The sequence below is a fragment of the Perca fluviatilis genome, chromosome 9, assembly GCF_010015445.1.
Source record: "Perca fluviatilis chromosome 9, GENO_Pfluv_1.0, whole genome shotgun sequence".
Lineage (NCBI taxonomy): Eukaryota > Metazoa > Chordata > Actinopteri > Perciformes > Percidae > Perca > Perca fluviatilis.
In genome coordinates this window covers 16,206,053-16,226,584 of record NC_053120.1, presented here as the reverse complement: position 1 = coordinate 16,226,584, position 20,532 = coordinate 16,206,053, and the positions used below count along the sequence as shown (strand labels likewise).

General features: G+C 38.2%; 2 protein-coding genes across 4 annotated transcripts; both read right to left on the bottom strand.

Moving 5' to 3' along the window:
- Nucleotides 1–1,122: 1,122 nt before the first annotated feature.
- Nucleotides 1,123–10,289, bottom strand: LOC120565304 (N-acetyllactosaminide beta-1,3-N-acetylglucosaminyltransferase 3-like). 3 transcript variants are annotated; one of them, XM_039810981.1, is made up of 3 exons: nt 9,193–10,289; nt 4,953–5,028; nt 1,124–3,243 (listed from the first exon to the last, which is right to left on the bottom strand). In XM_039810981.1, exon 3 carries the CDS (start codon nt 3,231–3,233, stop codon nt 2,094–2,096), a length of 1,140 nt encoding a protein of 379 aa, XP_039666915.1. In that variant the 5' UTR covers nt 3,234–3,243; nt 4,953–5,028; nt 9,193–10,289; the 3' UTR covers nt 1,124–2,093. The 3 variants fall into 3 exon arrangements, with proteins under 3 accessions (XP_039666913.1, XP_039666915.1, XP_039666914.1); XM_039810979.1 differs by lacking the exons at nt 4,953–5,028; nt 9,193–10,289 and adding an exon at nt 4,703–4,946 and having other exon boundaries at nt 1,123–3,243; XM_039810980.1 differs by lacking the exon at nt 4,953–5,028.
- A 2,742-nt stretch (nt 10,290–13,031) lies between these two features.
- Nucleotides 13,032–17,211, bottom strand: LOC120566178 (potassium voltage-gated channel subfamily V member 2-like). Its single transcript, XM_039812467.1, has 2 exons — nt 15,682–17,211; nt 13,032–14,589 (listed from the first exon to the last, which is right to left on the bottom strand). Exons 1-2 carry the CDS (start codon nt 16,927–16,929, stop codon nt 14,299–14,301), a joined length of 1,539 nt encoding a protein of 512 aa, XP_039668401.1. The 5' UTR covers nt 16,930–17,211; the 3' UTR covers nt 13,032–14,298.
- Nucleotides 17,212–20,532: the final 3,321 nt, after the last annotated feature.

Sequence of the window (20,532 nt, the reverse complement as noted above, 5' to 3'; positions counted from 1 at the left end):
TAATAAATCAAACACTGGCTAGCAGACAGTCAAAACAACCGACCCAGTTACACAGCTTAAGTTAAAGGTGACCTGTGCAATTTTTTAGGTTCATATTGTATTTTTAAATACAATAAACACTTTATTTTTTCTCTGTCTGATTTCAGATTAGGATCGTGTATTTTATGCCACATAAAATACATTCTAGCTGGTAGGAATGTGTGTCTCTATGACAACAAGGGTGATATAAATCTACTTTCTTTGAGGGGAAGAGCAGTCCAAAAGTCCTGAAATCCAGAAGGGAAGCAGAGCAAGTACCAACTCTAGAGGCATAGTGGGAGAAACAAAGTGTCTCCCCTGTGCTTTCTAACCACGGCCAGAAAGCTGTAGCAGGAAAAGTTAACCCTCTACTTGATTTCCTGTTGTTTAAGGAGAAGGAGACCCTGGAAATGCGTAGGGGGAAACGCGATGCTACAAAGCCACGGCCAAACGGACCAATCAGTTGTTGCGGTCTGCGTCGCTGCAACGTGTAGTTAAATATTTTGAGAGGTGCACGTCAGGCTACAGCGTTGGGCTAGGCTTAGGGTCTGTATCTACACGTACCTACTACGTACCTACTACGTACCCACGGCATCAATGACCATAAATTGGACTTAAACCTCAGGCCACTTACGTAGGCTACGTCGAAGAGCCCCCGCAGGAACATAAATCTGCCATAAGTCTTGGAGCTACCAACAGCATAGTTGATGCTTTCTTTTATTGAACTACATGTCACAGTGGATGCTTTTGCACAGTAACTGGGAAGAAGAAACACTCCGTTCCTTTGGTTACTGTGAGTTTATGGCTCAATTTTCTGGGAGTCTCTTTTCATGTTCTCTGGCTAATAATTATAACCTGTTGCTGTCAAACACAAATTCAATACAGGCTAGCAGTATTATGGCAAAGAGGTCTTGTGTGCCTGATCTGTGCTGCCCATTCATTTTCTTTAATTTGAGGTCACTTGCAAAAACTGACCTATTGGTGGCGGTATGTATACAGCTGTGCACAGGGCTATCGCCTGTATGTGTAAATACATCAGCTGTGCCCTGAAAAAGGTCTAAAACATGATATAGACAACAATATATACAAATTTATTTATTATTAAATACATATTTGTTATATGCAGTACACAATATACAGTAACCTCAAAGCCATTCATTTTAAAATCACACAATATATTACCTCTTCTTAGCAGCAGGAAAATGAATTTCAGTACATTCAATTAACTAATGGTAAAATACATGGTAATCAATTTATTTCAATATACAAAGTCCTGAAAGCACACAGTAATCTTACATGAAAATTTGAGACCCCTTGTAATGGTTCTTACTGACTTATAAATATAAAGGGGATTTGACAGTACATCCAAAATTCCAGTGATATATGTTAGAGAAGCACTGATTTAAGGCACAAAAACATAGGCTACATTAGTATCTTTCTGAGCACAAATATACAGGTGCATACTTAATATTTTTTTATTTCATTACAGAAAACTGCATACTAGTCTTAAGAAAACCTGAGTTTTATTATATTTGTGTAAGACTGTGGACACCACAGCATACCTTATCCCCCTGCATCACTTACACCAGCTGGGTATTGGTTCGATAATGATGTACAAGAAGTTTACATAAATACAGTATAGCTACTTTATAAAAGTATAATTTAAACAGTAAGTATCTGATCAAACAATAAGAAGGTAGAAGTATTTGGTACCAACAAAGAAAAGAAAAACAAAACCCACAACATTGAAGCCTGATACCAAGCAACCCTATTTTTAATTCCAGTAAAAGTTGCTCACCCACACAGTATGTGGGCAATACACCTACACTAACTACTGCTGTGCCCCTTTGAGTCAGGCTGACTGCTGCTCGCCCACATTGATGACAAAGAATAAAATAATAAGTTCCATTGAACTGTGCTGAAGCCTGCAGCCGAACAGTGGTAGAAAAACAGTCCAAAGATTTTCTCATGATGAAATGAAGCGAGTCAAACCTGCACTCACAACCTAAGAGCAGGTGCAGGAAACAAATTGCCAACAAACTCTCTCACTACATGTAAGTTACAGTTTTGTGATGCTAAAGCCTTGACTTGGAGGGCCCACATTTCAGATTAGAATCATGTATTCTCTGCCACATGAGATACATGTGAGCTGGAAGGAATCTGTGTACCAGTAGAACTTCTTTATAATAGCAAGGATCGTATCCATCTAGTGTGCTGGAGGGAATCTGCAGTCCTGCCGTCTTCACACCCATATGAGAATCAGGAACAAGTCCTGCTTTGGCCAGACACATCCCCATGTATACATCATCAATGGGAAGAATGGGAATGGACTGGGACATATTGTATATGACCAAAGCTGTATAGCCAGACAGTAGGAAGCCTCCACCACCACAGTAGGGAGGATATGAGTCTGACTCCTGCACCTGAACTGGGATAAAATATTTGCTCTGTGATATTCTAATGGGTCCTACATTCTGGATCAGATGTCCAGTAAAGAGGTGCTTGCTTCCATCATTTTCCTTGAGGCTCTGAAGATACTCAACCATGTTGTTTGTGTTGGCAAAGACATCATCATCACCATTTAGCAGGAAGCGAGCGTTCGGACAGCTCCTTTCCATCCATTCCAGGAAAAGTATCTGCTTTAAGGTGAGGTTGTAGAATCCTTCATTAAAGTCCCACTGGAGAATGTCATTGTACTCACGTTTCTCCAGCTCGAGTAGTTTGTTCAGTCTCTCCTTCTCAAAACCAGTATCAATTGTTCCTGAGATGAAGATCCTTCGGATCCACACACCATTGTGTAACCTCTCTTTAGCCCAGGTTTTACGCAGCACCTCTCGGCGGTCGTAGTTCACAGGGGAACTTTTAATGACCAGGAAAAGAAAGACTTCTGCAGATTTATCAGCTCCTCCACATTTGTCAGGAAGGTCCAGCAGCATGGGGAAATGGCGACAGTGTCGATAATAGAGAAAGTCTTTTATGTCACCAGGAAGAGAGCTGAAGCCTGTGATGTTGGCAGCACTCACATTTTGTTGACATTTTGACCAGGAGTATACATATGACTTTTTTGTGGTGGGTCGCCTTACTTGAATGTCATTCTCTATCACATCTACGTGGAGTCGGACGGTTTTGTAGTCAAAAAAATCTTTAAAAAGATGGAGGGCCAACAGACCAAGAGCTCCCGCCAGCAAGAAGATTTTCGCTCTGAGCTTTCTCATCCTCGAAAATCTGCAGTGACCAAACAAAACATCTCAGTATGACATAAAACAATTTGTTAGGTAAATTAAGGTTAAGGATATCACACCTGCAGGCATTATAGCCACTGTCACATTACATCAATTTAACAACAAATGTGAAGAGCTGCAGTCTCATAGATGTGTACACTACCTGCTCAGTGCAAAGTAAACCAGCAGCTGCTGAAGAAACATAATATGCTAGTCAGACGGCTTGACTACACTAAGAGACGCATGTTGCTCTGTTCCTGCTTGATGTTGCAGGAACATATTGAAGGTTTAAAGTTTCACACACTCACATCATTACCATGTTCTGTTACTTGTATTTGCAGTCACATTAAAAGTAGATAAAACACAATAGTTTGTTTGGTCTAGATTTTTTTTTTATTAGCACCTAGACAATGTGCTGTTTCTATATGAAGCACATATTTAGTTTGCATTGTTTGTCATGCTACTAGTTGGTTTAGTTTTATATTTATTAATTTGTCTTTAACTGGCTGCTGAATTCTCTTCCTGGTTAAACAAAAGATTGGCCTTGGGGGGTAATTGTGAAGTGAAAAATAAATTGTGTGCTGGGGTTAACGGGGACAAGTCAGGGAAGAGAAACATGAAATGGTAATTCTCCATGTTGTCCTCCTGTGTGTATTTATTGGTTTGATCAGGCAGCATACGTTTCCCTCATGTTTCAATATGGTGGGTCTGTTAATTGAGTTAACGTCTTGTTTTTGCCTTATTCTTCAATGGAGGTACGTTTTGTTCAATCAATTCAGATGCTGCCCTGTCCACAAATGAATCATGTTCTCATATCTATGAGTGGTGTGGGGAAAACATAATGAATATTATGAAAGTTAAAGGTTTCACTTTCTGAATCATCAGAATTAAAATACCGTTAAGCTCCTGGACTGTTTCAGTGTGAGTATTTAGTCCTTTAATCCAGGGGTCTTCAACGTTTTTTAGGCCAAGGAACCCTTAGCTGAAAGAGAGATGGAGTAGGGACCCCCTTCTACTGTACATATATTGTATAAAATTGAGTTGCATGTTAAACTGGGCCGGATGGATGAAAATGAATAGATATATATTATTTATACATCATGTTTTAATGTTAAACATATATGTGGAAGGCACAGTGAATTATTAAGCCTAACTGTATGGCTACCTATATTAAGCTTATCTAAAAATGTGTAAATGAAATGGTTTTCTTTTCACAAATAGGCCAAATTATCTTTCTAATAATAGGTTGGATTCATATTATTGTATATTTTCAGACATTGAATTTTGAAAAAAGAAAATTTCAAAAACGTTTTAGATATAATATGGTGGCCCCCCTGCACTTACTCTGAGGACCCCCTAGGGGTCACGGACCCCCTTTTGAATATCTCTGCTTTAATCATTTCCCCTGTAATTTCCTTTGTCTTCTAATGATCATGTGTCCGTAGTAGGTGTTAAACAACTACCTTGTAGTTGCAGTTGCTGTGCCTGATCCACTCCAACTCAAACATCCAACTCCACAGTTAACTTTAGAAAGCCCCAGTTCAAACACTGGCATTGAAGTTAGCACACACCAGAGTACTTTGGTTGTCTGTTGGTCATCCTGAAGTCAGAATTGTGCAACTCTGCTCTAGATTGAGCAATATACATGCTCATGCAGAGCATTAAACATTACTGGAGATGCTACAGATAGTCTGGAGGTGGTTTTAAATTTACCGTGGAGTTATACTTCATTTTAGAAGCACAGACTTTTAGCATCAACTGTTGAGAGGTGGTTGTATTGAGCTGCCATCTGTAGAAAACAAAAAAGGAAGAGAGATCACTGTGCCATAAACATTAGAGCTGGATGTTTGAGAAGTGAAAGAAAAAGATCTTCTGGACTAATGAGACATTTTGACCTTGTGGGTTTAGTCTCCAAATATGAGGGACACATAGGATGAATGTCTATAAATTAAAGCTTTCGCACATTTCATCTGACTGCTCTGAATAACAAGCAGAGGCCAACCGGAGCAAGCAGACTGAGCTTCAGAGCGGACATGAGGTGGCTTGGCATCTGCATGCTTCACATGCTGTCATGTCTCCTCAAAATGGGTGGAACATGTTACACATGGATGATGTCAGACATTAAAGCATCAGAACAAACTAAATACTCATTCAGAGAAGCGTTCCCATGACAAATCTACCACACCCAGGTTAACAGACTACAGAGCTGGAAGTGCCTTAAGTGTGTTTATTATGTTTCTTTAGTGGAGTATTTTCTTCATCAAATCAATAGCAAATCATATATTATGCATAGGATATATTATGGTTCTACTGTCATAGAATACAAGACTATATGGTTTGTTTTTTATTAAGACTGTCAGAGGTTTTAATTTTTTTTTCTTTTTTTTTACTCATATAACTCTGCAGTGTTTCTAAATGACGCATGAGCAATTCAGGCAATGCTTACCGAGTTCAATCATTACCTCTGACAGTCACGACAAAAGTTAAATATTTTCAGAATCAGCACCCCGAAGGACAAAAATAGTGCTTAAAGAGTTTCTGTTTTTTGTTTCACAGCAATTTCCCATAACATTAGCCAGTGGTGGAAAGTCAATAAGTAGACCTACATGTACTCAAGTACTTAACTACTAGATCCTTTTATTCCACTACATTTTACAAAGAAATAATGTATAAGTACTTTATTTATGTATTAATCTGACAGATTTAGTTACTTGTTTTAGTAGAATTTTACATAAAAAAAATTATGCATTGCTATAGGTTCAACTAACAAACAGCATATAAAACCCATTAAAATGACCTCTCTCTTGACATGCAGCTACACAATTAAAATGCTGCCTAAATGTTAATGTAAGCAGTGATAACATTCCAGTTATATAACAAAAAAGAATACAGCCAACACTGACAGGGGCAATTCAGTTGCATAATTGATACATTCCAATATTTATTTTAGAAAAATGTCCTTAAAGTCATTTTTTTGTCCTGAATTAAAGTATTATTGAATAAAAAAATCCAAGTATTTTATATTATTGTTATCAAATCTATTGTTTGGAGTGTATAATGTAAGCATAAGTAGCCACAGAGCCTGAACACTTTATATATTCAAAATGTTCATACAACAAATATGAACTTTATTTATGAACTACAGTTGTTGTTTTGGTGAAGAAAAGCGCACAACTCCCCAAACTGTATCACCTCAAGTGTGAATTCTTGTGAGAATGGGATGGTAAACTGCAGAACTGTCACTTAAATGGAAATGAGGCTGACTAAGAAGAAGATCTGTCTTTTATTTCTAATTGGCTCTTAGTTAACAATACATTCTTCAGATAGTTAAAATATATTGTAAAGTAAAACATAACAACATGTGTTTACTTATTGTTGTTCCCAGATTTCTAGATTACCTGCAATAACATGTAAAGGCTTCATTTTTAGTTTCTATGACTTTTGATTATTTAAGTAGGCATGGATTGCCTAAGGAGTCAAAATGTGTTGGGGGGCGCCGTGTCGCCCTTAGGTCTACTTCTCATTAATAATATAATTAGAATGACAAGCGAAATAAAACATGTTTATTAAACATGATTATCCTAGGACGCCCCCTCAGCCACACGGAGCTCTGAAGCAGACGTGTGCGTCGCTTAGTGTCCACTCTCGCTGTAAAAATAGAGACGAGAAGCGGCACAGACCACATAGCTGCTGCAGCGCGCCTTCCGTGGTCTGTGCAGCTTTTAGCTCTTTTCAGTTTTTACACCTCCGATGTAGAGCAGCGTACAGCCACTTCCCTAGCTAAACTTTGTGTCATTCAGAGACCAGAGTCTCAAACAGGGCTCTGAGTCTGTCAGAAGGTCTGAGACCTACCGTATCCTATCAGCAGAGCAATCACGTAATGCACAGCAGACTATGGTGCAGGTGGATTATTTTCTGAAATATTGTGACTTTATTCTTGTAATAGCCTATTATCACTTTATTTTTCTCAAAATATCACGACTCCTCCAAATCTCAGAGAGCACAGATGAGTTATATTTTGAATGTGCACAAAGTTTTGAACATGAGCAGAAATCTTGCTCAAACACGAAATATTACAGTCCAGGGGTTTATTAATTCATTAAAATAAATAATGTATCATTGAGGTGAATAATTGTCATATGCACATTAAAGGAGGTTAATTCCCCAACAAAAGACGCAAAAGAGGGAGGAGTAAATGATGTCTAGGCTATGTGTGGTGACTCAGATTAGAAAAGTTGATCTACAGGAGAATAAATAGATGAAAGCAGAATGCCTGACAGCCTTACTGCTAAATATTCCATTATGTTTTTATATTTGGATTGTAATCTGTTTCCCTTTACATAAATATATTTCCAGCATAAATTGATTCAGAAAAAGGTAGAAATAGTTGCATAAACATTTACCTGAATGCAGGAAATGAAGTGTTTAATGCTCAAAATGTTCAGGGGGAGAACCCCCAGACCCTCCCCATATCATAAATCACCATGCACACAAATCTGGAAACAAAACACTGGCCTTTGGGTTGCCAGACCCGTTATGATTAGACCAAATGTTGGTACCATCTAACTTACATGCAAGCTAGAAACTAAAATGAACATACATTGCTACTCTATCGCTGACACAGCACTGTGGAGATGTGCACTGGCAATGCGAGACTAGGGGGTGCAAAACTCAATCTCGCCTAGGGCAACCAAACAGTTAGAGCTGGCCCTGGCTACAGCCTAGATATTTAGTTGATAATACTTCTGTTCGTATTTTTTACATCGTTGTATTGGTTGGCCTACTTCTGCATAACCTAAATATTCTAAGTAGTCTACTGAATATCACCAATCACCAATATCACCAACTGCTTTGAACCATATGGAATAAAATATAGGGGAGAGTGGGGACAGTTGCAACGTGTGGCAGTTGCAACATTGCTGATTTCTCCAATCAGGAATGAGCTAGAGTCATGAAACTCCTAATTCACATGCTCAGTAGGCCCCTCCATCTGTCTGGAAGTTAACAGCCACATGTCATCGTTCCTTATGGGAGAACTTAAATTCAAGGTAAAAAAGTAACTTTTTTTACGACCAGATTTTTTGTCATACTGTCTAAACTGTTCAAGTATTGATCTTTATCATTATATAGTTTGAATGTTCAGTTTCTTATCTCTTAACAGACTTAAGTACCATGTGTTAAAGCTAATGTTAGGCTAGCATCACTAGTTTTAAGATGGCTTTTGGGTGGCTACTGTTCACACATGGTGTTGCAACTGTCCCTCATGACAACAATAATGATAATTTGATAAAATTGACATAAAAGGCAATTCAGTGGTTTAATAACTCTGGTCTCAAATAAACTAAAAATATATTTGAATAATTATGCAGAAGTATGAGTTTTATTACATCTAAATGACTGTTGCAACTGCCCCTCGGTACTGTTGCAATTGTCCACATATATGGGGACAGTTGCAACATTTTTCAGGGTCCATTTAAGTACAAATTACTTCTATATTGTCATATGTACACATGTTGCAGCAGTATGGGCAGATAGGTGACATATAGCTATGGGTTTAAAATATATATTTTTTTGTCTTTCTAATACAAACGGTGCTGAGAAACTGAAGGAAATGCAAAAAGTGTGAGACAGGTGACATTTACAGTATATTACTTACATAAAGATTATGCATAACGATATATTAGGCCCTAGACTCTTAATAACCGTAAAATAATTAAACGCTTTCATAAAAACAAGACAAATTTAAGACAGCTGCCTATAGGCTACTTTTCTTTCTATGTGAGGCGATTTTTCCAACCTGATCGTCAATCTGTCAAGTGTTAATCAATCAAGTATCCGAATTAGATGCAATAGGTCTAATGCAGCGACTATCGATTATTGTTATCGGAAATTCTTTTTTCCGTTCATAAAGCTCCTGTACGTATTATATGAAGGTTCGTCAAAGTTTACGTACCGTTAAAAGGAGATAGTTTCTCTCGTGTGTCTTTGCAGCTCCAAAGATAAGTCCAGTGTGCATCAGCATGGCTCGCGTGCTCCGGTCTGCCGACCGCATGTTGGGCGGTTCCTGTTTCACTACTTGTTGTGTGACTGATGCCGATAACATAAATATCACCATGACAAGGAACAACGAAAAATGAAATTATATTAAATTAAATTTTTCGATTCAATTTTATTTATAGTATCAAATCATAACAATAATTAACTGTAGACACTTTACAGATTGAGTAGCTAGGTCTAGAACACACTATAATGTACAAAGACCCAACAATTTCCCACAAGCAAGCATTTGGTACAGTGGCGGGGGAAAACTTCCTTATAGGCAGAAACTCAGACAGTGCAGGCTCTTTGTGGGCGGCATCTGTCACTGCCGGTGACACAGACATTGTGCTACAGATATACAGATATACAGATATAGAACAAGACATGTTTTCAACCTGCTTTCTCTCTGTGCTGATCAAGACCCAACTGAACACCTATGTGAGACTCATTTGATGCCAGAAACACTAAACCATTTGGTAGACCAAGATAACGTGCTTTCATTGAAGACTTTAGTTGATTAGCGAAATGAGAATGTGTGTTTTCTCCCCAATGTTTCTGTCCTGACATGGATCTATAACAACAGCACCGTTGTTTACATAGGTGAGCTATGAAACAATCTCAGGCCTTGTACTTTTCTTGGACATCATTTTCATTATGTCAACAGATTGATTCACTGCAGGCTATAGGACCTACCTTTATAAAAGCTCCTTTAAACAGCGCAATAGAGTCAACTCATCTCCTTTATTTGTTCCCCATAGGGCAACACAGTCTGAAGCACGGCATCAATGAGAAGCTAAATCATTGGAATGGCATGGGCCCCAGATAGCAAGTCATAGTCATAGTCATTGAAACTATGTTAAATCAACATCAGAGTTTGATGTTGATTCAATGACTTAATGTTGACAACGGAATGTTGATTTAACATAGTTTCAATGACTGTTTGGTATCTGGGATGAACATGATAACTATCCTGTCATCCTGCTACATAACAGTATGACCATTTTCAAAAAGTTTCCATATCAGAAATTTGGGGTTCTTTCAACCAAATTGTCAAAGAAAATAACGTGGATGGTTCCATACAACCATTACTCTTCACAAGTTAAATAAATTATCAGTTCACTACTTTCACTTAATGTGGGTGTTTTATTTAATTTTATACCATTTGGAGAAAAATATGACAAAAGAACTTAAAAAAAGTGACAAAAATGTCAGAAAAAGCTTCAAAAACACGAAAACAAACAAACAAACACCTCGGAAAAAGTGACAAAAAACTTGGAAAAGAATCGACAAAAAACTTGGAAAAGAATCGACAAAAACGTTGTGAAAATCTTCAAAAGCGTTGTGAAAAGCTTCAAAAACGTGAAAAGTTTCAAAAGTGTCGGGAAAACGTGTCAAAAAAGAACAACAAAAAGTTGAAAAAAAAAGTTTGGACCCGGAAAAATAAAAAGTTGTGTGGTCGACGGGAAGACAACTCAATTCAATTCAATTTTATTTATAGTGTCAAAACATAACAGGAATTATCTCAGGACACTTTACAGATAGAGTCGTTCTAGACCACACTCTATAATTTACAAGGACCCAACAATTCCAGTGATTCCCCCAAGAGCATGCATGAATGCGTAAGTGCGACAGTGGCGAGGAAAAACTCCCTTGTAGGAAGAAACCTTGGACAGACCCAGGCTCTTGGTAGGCGGTGTCTGACAGTGTCAGTTGGGGGTGTCATGAACAATGGCAATAATAGTCAAAATAAAGATAATGACTAGAATTAGTAGTTGTAATAGTTCATGGTGTCGTAGAGCACAGCAGGACGTTGACCGGACATAGCAAGTCGACACAAGGGTTAATCAAGATCAAATACATCAAACAGAATCAGCCAGCGTCAACAACACAATCAGAGATCAACATAAAGTATGACCAGCATAACATTACAATCATAAAGGAATACTCTGAGCAAAAAAGATACTGAAGTCAACTAAAATGTCATGGCTTTGCTTCAAGAATATACAGAAGTTCCACGGTACTGAAAAAAACAAATGGAGGTGGATCCCGGTCCATGCTGCATCACTCTGCATAAGGTCACATATTTGACTCTAGCATGGGGCCTTTGTGTCATCTCTTTTACATTTTTTATTTATTGTAATAAAGTTCATAGGTTCCTTACAGCTGCCATAACCAATAGGCCTATATTATTATTTTCAATGGATCAAATATCTGATCACATGCAACATGGAGAGATCCACATTTCATTATACTGTATGTCAGACAATATTTCACTGGCAAACTCTAATCAGTAATAAACAAAGTAGGTTGTCTGCTGTCAGTAACAGGTCAGTCATTGTGCTGCAGGTCCACTCAGCTATATAGAGCTTCATAATGTCTTTCAGCTCATTGTTTTGGTTTTAATACCCACTACTTCAAAACTCCTAAAGAATGCTAATGTTGCTCTGTGTCTGTTGGATGTTGAAATACGAATTGTTTTGTGTTTACAGCTTGTTGAGCTGCGTCCAAGTGGCCTAAACATACATTATATTGTGGGTTGATTTACAGCGGTCTCTACAGACACACGAATTCCGATGGGTCACAGATTTCGGCGTAACACTGGAAAAGCCTGTGTTTGAGTATCCAGCCAGTTAAACAGGAGTTTCTTTATGTAGGCCTAATTATATTTTAACTTTATTAGCAGCATGGTGGCTCAGTGGTTAGCACTTCTGCCTCACAGCAAGAAGGTTCTGGGTTTGAACCCAGCTTGTCCCAGGCCTTTCTGTGTGGAGTTTGCATGTTCTCCCTGTACTTGTGTGGATTTCCTCCAGGTATTCTGGTTTCTTTCCACCATAAAGACATGCATGCAACTAGGACTACAGTTGAAAATGAGCTGACTGGTTCATTTACAGAAATGTTGATTAATGTGCATTGTCCTAATCAAAATAAGTACATTTTGGAAGTTATCTGTTATAGTTATGGCTAATACTGTGGCAGGGCCATCACAGAAAAAAAGGATATTAGAAGAGAAACTATTTTACAATTACGGGATTGTAAATGATTCAAAACCCGACCCCGAAATGGCCCTCAGGTATGCAATATGTCTATTTCATTCATGAAAGAACTTTACAGTGTGCAATGTGGTTGTACTTCAGTAGCCTACATTTCATTTAGCGCCTGGTTTTTATTTATTTTCAGTCCGTGTTTGTGTTGGCCTACTAGCCTATTGTCTTTTCCCTTGTCCCGCTGTACTTGTGTAAAGCGTCCTTGGGTTTCATGAAATGCGCTGTATAAATCTAAGTTATTTTTATGTCAGTTGATACAACAAACACTTGTGACAGTTATACCCGGTTTAGATCTATCCAAAGTAGTTACCATAAGCAACACCTGAAATGCAAAAATGCATCTGTGACATATTATCTTATTGTAAATAAATTATTTTCTGTCCGGGCAAAACATTCATTGCAACTAGGCTATATGACCTCCAGTTATCTGGGGGGGGAAAGTGTGCGCAACGCTTGCCCCTCCCTCATTACCACCACTAAGGTGCCCTTGTAATTGTTCTGGGCGAATGATTGTGTAACTGTGTGAATGTGATCAGGGAGTTCCTGCAAAAGAGAGGCTTCCTATCAGTGAATCTTATACATAACAAATAAAGGTTAATAAGTAATATAGCAACGTAAAGAAAAGACCTTTTACGACAGTAGATGTGATAAAAACACTACCGCTTTTGACCAAAGCGGCCGCTAGAATCAACACAAACTGAAAGTTACATATAGCCACTTTCACAGTATTTATTTACTGTAGTAGTACAATTAGGAATACATATTAAATTGACATAAAATGTCATGTTTCATCTCCACATTTGTCTGTTGGTATCTGTATTGAACTGTAATAATGAAGAGTCTTTACACACTGACAGTTGTTTACAGTTACATACCCACCAGTGATTTATTGCAATTCATCAGTCTGCTTTGTCATGATTGTGAGTTTCTGTTATGTTCTGTTTCCTGTTTTATTTGGAAATCTGTTTTCTCCCTTGTCTTGTCTAGTTTTACTTCCTGTCTTTAGTTTCCCACCCTTGTGATTGTCTTATGTGTTTCACCTGTTGTCAAGCCTAGTGTCACCTGTCCCTTGTTAGTCCTTGTTACCTGGTCTATTTAGTCTCTGTTCTGTCTTTGTCTCTTGTTGGTTCTTTGTATTCTGTTGCTGTGTATTCTGTTGCTGTGTTTTTGCATGGAGTCTACCTTTTGTCTCTGAGTTCCAGTTTTGAGATCCTGTTCTGTTGTTCTGGACTTAGTTTTTGCCTATTACTTTCTCGACTCTTTTGGTATGCACTTCATTTTTTTTGGTGAAATAAATCCTCAAGCAACAAACTTCCTCCTTCTCTCTGCATTTGGGTCCTCCATTCCCTGCAACTTGTGACATGCTTTAATTATTCATATGACAAAGAGTGATCACTTAACATATATGACATTGATAGGAAACATGAGTGTACACCATACAGATGTTTACAGTTTTAACACCTGAACACTTGAAACATTAACTTCGGTGAAGTGTTTCTATCATTTACAGGCACTCAACGTTTACAATTTGCAAGTTTTAGGGCCAAGTTGAGTTAAGAGTCAGTGTGTATTACAAATTTGGGGCCCTATTCCTCACACTCATCCTTTTTTCTTTTTTCTTTTTTAAAAACCATAAGTTATTTGAATAGAAACTTTTTGACATGCAAATAAAATGGCTTAAAGTCAACATCAGTTCCTCCAAATCTTTCTTCTGTGGTTCTCAACTATCTGTTTGATGGAGTGGGTCGTTACCAGTGTGGTGGTCATAAATGAAAGTAAAACTGCATCTGTGCAAAAAAAAACAACCAAACATGACTTTGACTTCCTCTTCTCTTTCTCACCCACATTCTTTGCACTTGCTGTCAGATTATTTTTTATCTGTATCTAACACATGTCACGCGTGTTAAACTTGAGAACTTTTATGTTTACTAAGCAACACCACCACTCCCATCTTTTTTTTTGTTTTTAAGTTTTACTCAGTGTGGGCACTCGAAGCGGCTGTCTGTACTATTGTCTTCCTCTGAGTGATGTAAACACATGCTTATTCTGTGTCGGAGGCGCTTCTTGAGCTGAAAGCGCCGCTGCACTGAGTTAATGTTGTACTCCCCTGCTTTTAGCTTGGCATAGTAATCAGAGAACTTGTTAAAGAGGAAAGAGATTGGCATGCCGTTGAGGATGATGCCAAATGAGATGCAGCCAAAGGCCACAATGCGGCCCACAACAGTTACAGGAACCACATCCCCGTAGCCCACAGTGGAGATGCTGACCTAAGAGAGAAAGGGGAAGAGTTCCGTGTTATTTCGTTCCATGTTTTCAATAGCATTTTGCTTCACTATGACTATTTACCAGTAGATATGCTGCCAAACTGGCGTAACTAAGATTGCATCAATTGTTTAGTGGGGGTAACCACCTGTTCTGAACAAAGGTCTTTGATCACGTTTGCAAAGAAAGGCGATGTTAACAACGCACAACAGCCGTTTGGGTGAAACATTCAAAGAGGACTGTACTGTATTCTGTACAACCAGGCCTGCCACTCACATCTGAAGTTTCAAATTGGCGAAGCATAGGCATGTTTGTTGTTGCTGTGTCCCAATACAGAGCTATTGCAAGAACTATGAAGAACTATTCAGAACTATGCATATTTTTTCATTACTATGCATATTTATTTATTACTATGCATATTTATTTATGTATTACTTTGTGTACTATGCATATTTATTAATTTATTACTCTGTGTCATCTTCAACTGTGTCATTTCTATTCATCCGCACCTTACTCATCTGTATATCTGTGTATATATACTGTCTGTTTATATAAGGGTGTTTACTATGTAAATATGTTTGTATTATTACTATTATTATTATTATAACTAATTCTATTTATGTACTTATAATGCTTTCTGTATATTTTTTCTTCTTTGTCTATTTAATGTGTATTTGTGTTATTCTGATGTGTGTATTTTTTTTCTTTTGAGCTGCTGTAGCACAGGACTTTCCCCAGTGTGGGATTAGTAAGGTCTATACAGTAACAAACATGCAAACTGGTTTGTGGTATTGCAAATCATCGCGCTTCCTTCTCCACTTGAGAGCAAGAGAGTTGGGGCAGGATAGAGTCATCTAAGTTTACACCAGTAATTGCATTCCCATGCTCCTAGTATAGTACTAATTTTGTCCCTTACTGGCTTCCCACTCAGGAACACGGTGTAAAAAAAAGTACTGTGGTGTCAGGTTGAAATAGAAATGTTTACTTCCCTATTAGTGTTACTAGTGTCGACTCTATCACGTTTGTCTTCTAAAGCAGGTGTATGCTTGTGGACTAGGATAAGTATAGAATAAAGTCATTCAGCTACTGATACTCACTGCAGCCCACCACCAGGCATCTGGGATACTGCTGATAGGAGATCCTTCAGTTTCCCTCTCGGCCGAATGAAGGAGGGCAGAGAAAGTAAAGATTCCCATGACAATGAAGAGTAAAATGCAAGAGGCCTGCTGGTAACACTGCCGCAGCGTAAACCCAAACGCTCTCATGCCGGTGGACTGTCGAGCCAGCTTCAAAATCCGAAAGATTCGCAGCAGTTTGATGACTTTAAGTACGTGGCTGAGCTTGCTGACCCGCGCCATGGTCCTGAGATCTTCCTGTGCATTTAAGTTCTCAGTGTCAGTAAAGGTTTCAAAGATAATCTGGACGAAATAAGGCATGACCGCCACCATGTCCACAAAGTTGAGTCCACTCTTCAAAAACATTGTGATGTTAGGAGTGGTTACAAGGCGAATGAAATATTCAAAGGTAAAGAACACAATGGTGATGATCTCCACCCATTCCATGTATGTCTTTCCGTTGATTTTATAATCTTCAAGTTCCTCAACAGTGTTGAGACTCATTGCGACGATGGAGAAGAACAGAAAAAGGTTGGAGAGCACAGTGAAAGCCTTCGCTAGAGTTGAAGAGTACGGATTTTCCACAATGTCCCACAGAGTCTTACGCATATTCCCAAAAACCATGTCCTTGAAAAACTCGTCGTCATACTCCACCTCTATCTCAGCCAACAGCTCCCTCTCCACCTTCAGGTAGTCCTTGACCTCGTCCACCTTCTCCTCGAACATTATGCAGCAGCAGCGCTGGGTGTCCTTCAGGCTCAGGCCCCAGTATTTGATCTCCTCCTCGAAGTTGATGGGGCACATTTCCAGTGTGACCCACAGCACTCCGCTTGTGTAGAAATGGCAGATGTGGTGGAAGAAGGCAGGGTCACGGTCAAAGAAGAACTCTTTCTTGCGTACAGAGTAATCGTCGCACAGCGTGAGGAGTTTTGCTCGGTCCCTGCAGAGGGCCAATGAACCTATCCGGGTGTGAGGATATTTAATGGCACACTGATTGGGGATATGAAACACTTTCCCACCAATATTAACACTGATTCTCTGTGGCTCTTTGGATCTTTCCTCTGCTTTGATGTCAGGACTTTCCAGATACTCCAGAGATGTCCATGCTTTCACTGTTTTCTCCTGAGAAAATGGGAATGTTTTGTTGTCCTCTACACCCTTTGACAGACAGTTGATAGTCGAGCGACGGTTTTGCAAACATCTCTGCAGTTTAGGATTCTCTGGAGTCATTGCGACTGTCGTTTAAGGCAGGAAGCCAATGAAACAGGAAAAAGAGAAAAAAGCGTAACAGGAAACACTCCAAGAAAATCCAAGAAAAGGTCCTGCAGGAACTGATATCCCAGTGAATACCAGCTCTTCCTGTTTGTTTCTGGCTCAGTTGTGGCTGAGATTGTAGTCCAGAGAGTCAGGGAGACATGATGAGATTCCCCTCTGCAACTGTTACTGTACAGACAACACATTAGCATTTGATCAACTAGACTAGGAGATCCAAGGGCGGGCAGCAAAGGATTTCCATCCATTTAATCTCGTTGGTGCCTTTCCAAGTTTCCTTAAGAAGTAGTTAATATAGGTAGAAGGCGGGATTAGGAAACAAAGTTGATTTAAGGATTTTGAAGTATACACAGCAGTGACAGCGTCATCATGATGATCATAGAATAGAAGATACTTTATTCATCACTGTTGGGAAATTCAACATGGTTGGTTTGGGGGATTTTTTCTTATTCCTTTTTTTATATTACCTTTGAATTCCTGTCTACTTTCCTTTCCTCATACTACTCTCAAAAAATTATTCAGTGCCTGTGGTAATTTGGTTTTTAATCCATAAAGTGGAATTTATTTTGATATATATATATATATATATATATATATATATATATATATATATATATATATATATATATATATATATATATATATGTATATTAACACACAGCAGCTATTGGCAATTAGGATCAACCATGGGCCATTCTTCTTCTAGTATTGTTTAATTTATGGCCAGTGTAGTTTTACATGAAAAGTCAGGGGATCACCAACGTTGTTAGGATTCATCCTCAATGTCCGTACCAAATTTCATGAAAATCTATCCAATAGTTCTTGAGATATTTCAACCTAGACCGACCGACCGACCGACCGACCGACATTTCCAATCAATTGTTATCAGCACATTTAAATCAAGTGGATTATATTATTTATCTGTGTTATATAACAAGGTTCATTAGACTAGATTATTGGAGGACTTGTTCTAGCACCAGGCACAGCCTCTCCTCACATTGGGCATTTGATTATTATTAGATTATTCAGGGTCGTGAACATGAGCTTTCTATTTATATTGTTATCTACAGTGGATTTATCAAATATGTAATTTTGATGTGGACTACAAAAGTGAAAACATTCTTTCCCTCATATGGCCAAATGTGTTTGTTGGAGCAGGGCCAGATTTCACCCACAAGCTACTATTTGCCTACTGACATTCGATATGTTTTTAGATGAATGACCTTTTATTTAAAGGTTTAATCTTCCGCTGTCCTTCCTGTTCAGTGGTTCTTTTAACCTACTTTTAATATCTGGTCTTCTTTTAAACAGCTTTTATATAACCGAACCCGGCTTTTTAAGGAGGTGTTTAAGTGTTTTATTCACACAAGTGGTCCCCTTGTGCCTGTGCCCCTCGCAGCACCCATCCTTGGCGCTGCGTTTTAACCCAAACCTAACCATAACCATTGCCTAATCCTAGTGCCTTCCAGGCTGCCTGGAAGGAGACGTTGGGGGCTTAAAACACCGATAAACACAAAATCCAGTGGAGACTATTTTTTATGAGTTTGTTGACTCATTGAGATTACAATTCTGGCTAAAATAGGTAGCAAAACAGAAAAAAACAGAAATGGAACTGTAAAATCATGACTAACATTTCTAATACAATCATGTAAAAGATTTCATTCTAAAAACAATGTGAACAGCACCTTAAAACAACCAAAGAGCAGTCAAACAATAGTAACACATAACGATTTTAAAATACGTTAAGACATCAGTAGCTAGATAGGAGAGTACCCAGTTTAAACAGCAATGATTAAAATTCACAGTTTTGACGCTCCCTCTGTCTTAGCATACACAAATGGTTTCACAGTAAAACAGTCATGGAAACAGAGAGACAGAGAGAGAGACATAGACAGAGCACCTACCTTTTAAATGAACCAACCAAAGGTAAATAGCTCATGATGCTATTAAACAGCTATTTTGTGTATATTTGTTTCTGTTTCTTTATTTATTGTTTATTCTTAGTAATGTTTAATATGCACGTTTAAATATGTATGCACCAATCACCAAGGCAAATTCCAGGTAGGGTAAGTACCGTGGCAATTAATTCCTTTCTGACTTTAATTCCCATTCAAATTATACTTTATCGCTGCTCATATATAAAGCAACTGAGAGTTTTGTTATACCTGGACAACATTAGATGTCCTTCAGACTGTGAAAGAAAGTACTCGGACTCTAACTGACAAATCATTTGATCATTTGAAGGTGATAGTTCTCAGCTTAATCGACTGAGTGTGATCCTCTCCTGCTAAACTACTTAACCAACCTGACGACTGATTATCAGATTATACCTGCCAGGGACAAAGGGGCAGGATCGAGTTCATGGGAAAGTATAATTTCATATCCCAGCATGTCCCACAACACATTAACCACCAAAATGTAAAGGAGTGATAAAGAGGATGCCTCTGACCTGTTTGGACAGCTGTTAATGTACAAACAAAGGAACAATGTACCACAACAGATAATGGGGATAGGTAGCATCACTTTTCAACACTTTTTACGATCTACAAATTTCACCTGAAACTTGAAAATGGTAAAAGGATGCTGTTAAACTACATGCTGCATTTCCTGACTGCATTTTTATTGTGCAGAGTAACAGTGATGCACAGTGCCTTCAGTCTAAAGGGGTGATAGCTTGGCTCCAGGAAACAGAAGATGAATGCAAACTCTTCTATCTGCAGACTGAAAATGTCAAGATAAGATATTCCATACCAGAAAATTCAATTTGTTGTCAACATGACAACTAATTGAATTCCATGTTATGATGATGGCTTTATATGTGCTCATCTTCTGCTCTACTGTTGGGATAATTACATTATCAAGAATAGACAGAGACCACTGAATAGATATCATTTTACTTGAGAACCCAACAAGGAGGCAGTTTACAGCACTAATTTTATGAGTACAGAAAAGTGACCAACGAATCCCTCTTTCAACAGCTTTGTAACACAAGGTGGAATGCAATACAAAGTCTATAGTCATAACAAATAGTCGATATCGTCTTCCTTATCTCAGTCAGGTGCCTGTTCTTTCCTCAGCAGCACATCGTGCTCTGTAGAGAAGGACAGTTCCATGGCTCCATGGTGTCTTGTGAACGTGCAATCATTAATATTATTCTATGCAAACAGTTTAATAATAACAAAAGGGAAAGTATGTATTATAATTTCCCTAACATCTACACTTCTTCATTCCTCTTTTCAGACCACCAAATGGAGAATGTTTTATTTTTGTTTAGTTTTTGAGCATGATGAAGTGACAGCAGTCTGATTTTAGGTTTTCTATTTCATTAAAAACGTATTTTGGTAAATTCTTGTACATCCACAATACAATTAACAGTTACAACATGACTATACTCATTTAACGACTATACTCTATACTCATTAAATGTAATTTGTTTGTTTGTTTTTCTTCTGTTTCTAATGGGTTTTAAATGTCTCAATTATTTCATATTATAGAGTCCCAGTATTTTGTATTTAAAAAAAACTGTATACAAACATTTGATAAATGGTTTATATTGCACTA